Raw genomic sequence first — 3,875 nt, 5'->3', positions numbered from 1 at the left:
TCGCTATATACAACCAATGTGTTGAATCACTTTCTACATCAATATTATCAATGTTATCTAATATATTACAGATGTCATTATATAAGAACGTTATATGTTGAGTCATCGTCTATATCTAGATTATCATTGCTATCTTACATACTGTATATATAAAAACAATGTGTTTTGTGTGGTATTGATGATATTTACCGTACATACATTTCCCTGTGTAGATGGCTTGTGACAGAGAAACACGGCGGGGGCTGATTAGAAACTTCGTCTCATCAATCAGACGACTTATTTGTTTCGTTGAATGAGGAGTCGCTATTGGGGGGAAAACTTTCTCTCCAAACATTACAAAATTGAACATCACGAAAACAACAAAAACAATAACGTTATTTATTTGTTTTATTCAATTACCATTCAGCTGGTTGAGCGTTCAACGATTGTTTTAGTCCGTCTTTTCAAGTCTCCCTCAGTGTTACCCCTTGTACTTTATCAAAGGTTGTGTTGAATTGAGACAAAAATCAACAAAAGGATGTGCGTCTTCCGAATCGGTGGTGGCCTGTAATCACCTGTAAGCCAGCTCAGTGTTGTCGCCTATTTACACCATTCGACACCACCCTCACGTAAGTTGTGTTTTTATGATTATTTTGTTTTTCACTTTCTCAAAAATTGTTAGCCTTTGATTTGTCAAAAATGCATTTCCTTGTCATGAGTCACATCGAACTGCATTTGCGGACTGATTGTTGAGTAATGCCAGTTATTTGTCCTCCGATCGTACGTTAGGTACCATATGTTTGTACACCACAGAGATAAGTTACCGGTCGATTATCTATCATCTCTGGGGTTTTTTTTACTTGGGATCTATCTTTAGTCTCATGCACAACCCTAGCATAAGTTATCACCGATAATTTGTGGTATATCATTAGGTTTTATACCCCTAGTCCAAGATAATCACTGATTATTTGTGATCTATCATTAAGTGTTACACCCCTAGTCCAATGTAATCCCTTGTATTATTATTCATACAACACTACCAGGATGTCAATTGTCATCATAATTTATACATATAATATGTAACAACCCTACCACCCTAATATATATTTTGGGTGTTTGGGTGGCGCAGTGGATAACGCACTCGTCTTTCACCAAGGCGGCCGGGGTTCGATTCTCCGATCGGACATGTACAAATAGTTGGTCACCCGCCCGAGCAAGTTGGTTTTCTCCGGATACTCCCCCACTCGCTAACATATTGGCTAACAAGAGTGATTTATAAAATTAAATAACTTTATTCATATTTTGTGTAAAATAGAGTTTATATTTTGACATTGTCTATATCGAGTCAAAAGCTCTTATTTTTTTTCTGAATTTCCGTTGGACAAAGGGTGCTGATATTAGGCCATTTTAGGAATCAAAGATGGATAAGAACTACAGAGTTTCCTTGTATAAATTACTCTTTTCCACTTAAAAGGTAACAGGGGTCTTTTTGTTCTAACTTATAATGGTGAAGGTTTGCATCAAAAACCATGTGTGTTAACTATGAAGAAACAATTGCAAACAATCTTTCTTACAGTATGAGTCATAGCGAGACTGGTTCCACTCCTTGGATCACATGGTCATAACATTGAAAATATTTATATATCCCAATCCTATCACCATATACATATTAATATCTGTAAAGTTTGTTTCTTTATCATTGGAATTAAATGTTACATGAGGATATCTTTTTTCTTGTAGGATGCCGAGTCCAAAAATGGTGAACATTTTCAATAATACTTTTAAGGAGAATAGTTTCCCGTTTTCGCTCATTTAATTAATTGAGCGGTACATCCTATGTAGGTCTGAAGTATATGCCATCCTACCACAAAGTTATCTCTGATTATTTGTTATTTATTATTGCTTTTATCAAGCACCCATCGCAGAGTAATTACTTATATTGTTATTTATCATTAATTACATATACTACCCCATCACAGAGTTTTCATCAATCATGTTATCTAGCAGTGGTTCTCTATACATTGCCCCTTTTTTATTCTTAGGTCTTGGCGCCACTGAAATAGTCGAGATGCTCGTGGCGGTCTATTTTCTGTGTGTTATCGGATCTTCCTGGGCTCAAGATGGAATCAACAACCTACAAGTTCGTACGCCCGACGTTCCAACGTCTCCGATACAACCTCAAAGATCTGCACAACAATTTAGAATCCCCAATTCATTACCGAATAACTTTCGTTCATCTGACAGGCCCTCGATTCAAACAAGCCAATTTACAAATAATCTAGGAGGATTTAGAACGGGGTTTTCCCCATCTAGAATAGGAGCAAACGGTTGGATGAACTCAAATGGTCTGCTGATGATGTTTCCGACCCAGTCTGGTCGGATGACTCCAGGATTTGCCTTCAATCGTCCAGCTCCAATAGACTCTGTAATTCGCCGATCAACCCTTCCATTTATCCCACAAAATCGTCTTCAGTTTAGCAGGGGGCACAATCCTGTCGGTTTCAACTTTGGGCGGCGCTTTACAGGGTCAAGTCTAAATCATCCGTCATTGTTGGGGACAAATCGTCCTAATCCCATAATATCCAGAAGGAATAATGTCGTACCTCAGGTAAACCCATCGACAACACATGCAAGAAGGCCTGTAGTATCAAACAGCGCAACCCAAAGGCTCGTCGACTTTATTTTAGGGAGAAGGGCTCAAAACACTAACCAGAGGCCTATCCAGCAGAGTTCACAAACGAACAGTATAGTGGAGACATCTAACCCATCCCAAAGCCAACCGGATGTTCCAAAACAGACAGGACACACTTCAAATTCCGAGAGTTCTGCTAACATAAACGTTAATCAGGCGTCATCCAATTTCCGGTTTAGATCCAGATCTGACGAGGAAATTAGACGAGAAGCACAAGAGAAGTTGAGACAAATAAATGAGTTTCTCGCAAGGTCTCCTTCAACCGTAGGACCTCGATTTGCAAATACGGGCAACAACCAGGTTTTACCTCCTGCAGCCAGACGCCATTTTAGCAATGCCAATCGCCGTTTAGAACGCCTCGATCAAAACTCTTTAAGCAAAAGGATCCTGGAGGCATTTAAAAATCGTGACAAAAGTGGTAAAACTCCAGTTGTGGTTGATGGAGGTTTCTCACAGGACGTTCTGCCACCTGTTTATGTCGACGGAGGAGTTTCATGGAGAAACCAGGGCATTTTGATTAATCCAAAACAGCAAGTAAGCTCCTTTAACCTGGAAACGAACAAAGATCTCGCAAAACTCTTCCCAGTTCCCTCGTAGACCCTGGCGCCGTCAAGCGAATGATTATGACTGATAATATTTTGGACCACAATCTAGCTCTTCTAGCACGTCATATTAACTTAAGTTGCAGATGTTTTATCTGCCCTGATTTAAAAATAAAAGCCTGACAATGACCAATTATAGAGTTGTTACCATATTGCGACAGATATATATACGAGATGCAAATTTAATTGTGTCCGGATAACTGTTCCATCAAACAAAATTCTTATTGCTCTGACAACCTACCTCATTTATGATCTTGCCTTATCCTATATAACCATATACCATTAAAATAGGTATTTTACTAAATAGTCGAAAGCTGTAAGACTCATTGCATTTTTATATATTTTTCAATTTTATATCAATTAATTCAAAGTTTCATTAATTACTTTTTGTGACCGAGATCGAACTGACTATAGACGTCTACCTACGGAAGCGAAGTTAAACGTTTTGTATATCGATTACCCCTTAAGTATCGAGGATGATCGACCAAGCACAACATATGTTATGATCTATCCTGATGTGTAGGGGGCAATATAAGACGGTTTAGAAATTTCGATCAAAACTAAAACATCCCTCTAAAGGATGCTATGTTAAGAAATAGAGG

The 3,875-nt window shown here is 38.4% G+C and overlaps 1 protein-coding gene across 1 annotated transcript; it reads left to right on the top strand.

The window, feature by feature from the left end:
- The first annotated feature begins 223 nt into the window (after positions 1–223).
- LOC110466277 lies at positions 224–3,406 on the top strand. The gene is made up of 2 exons (XM_021522678.1): positions 224–608; positions 2,022–3,406. The coding sequence occupies exon 2, from the start codon at positions 2,048–2,050 to the stop codon at positions 3,266–3,268; it is 1,221 nt and encodes a 406-aa protein (XP_021378353.1). The 5' UTR covers positions 224–608; positions 2,022–2,047; the 3' UTR covers positions 3,269–3,406.
- Positions 3,407–3,875: the final 469 nt, after the last annotated feature.

Source organism: Mizuhopecten yessoensis, unplaced genomic scaffold (assembly GCF_002113885.1).
Source record: "Mizuhopecten yessoensis strain PY_sf001 unplaced genomic scaffold, ASM211388v2 scaffold11127, whole genome shotgun sequence".
NCBI classification, from domain to species: Eukaryota; Metazoa; Mollusca; class Bivalvia; order Pectinida; family Pectinidae; genus Mizuhopecten; species Mizuhopecten yessoensis.
The sequence above is the reverse complement of the archived record's forward strand: the minus strand, read 5'-3'. Positions and strand labels throughout refer to the sequence as shown.

Coding starts and splice junctions, on each gene's coding strand:
- LOC110466277 (XM_021522678.1), top strand. CDS start 2,048: ATGCTCGTGGCGGTCTATTTTCTGTGTGTTATCGGATCTTCCTGGGCT.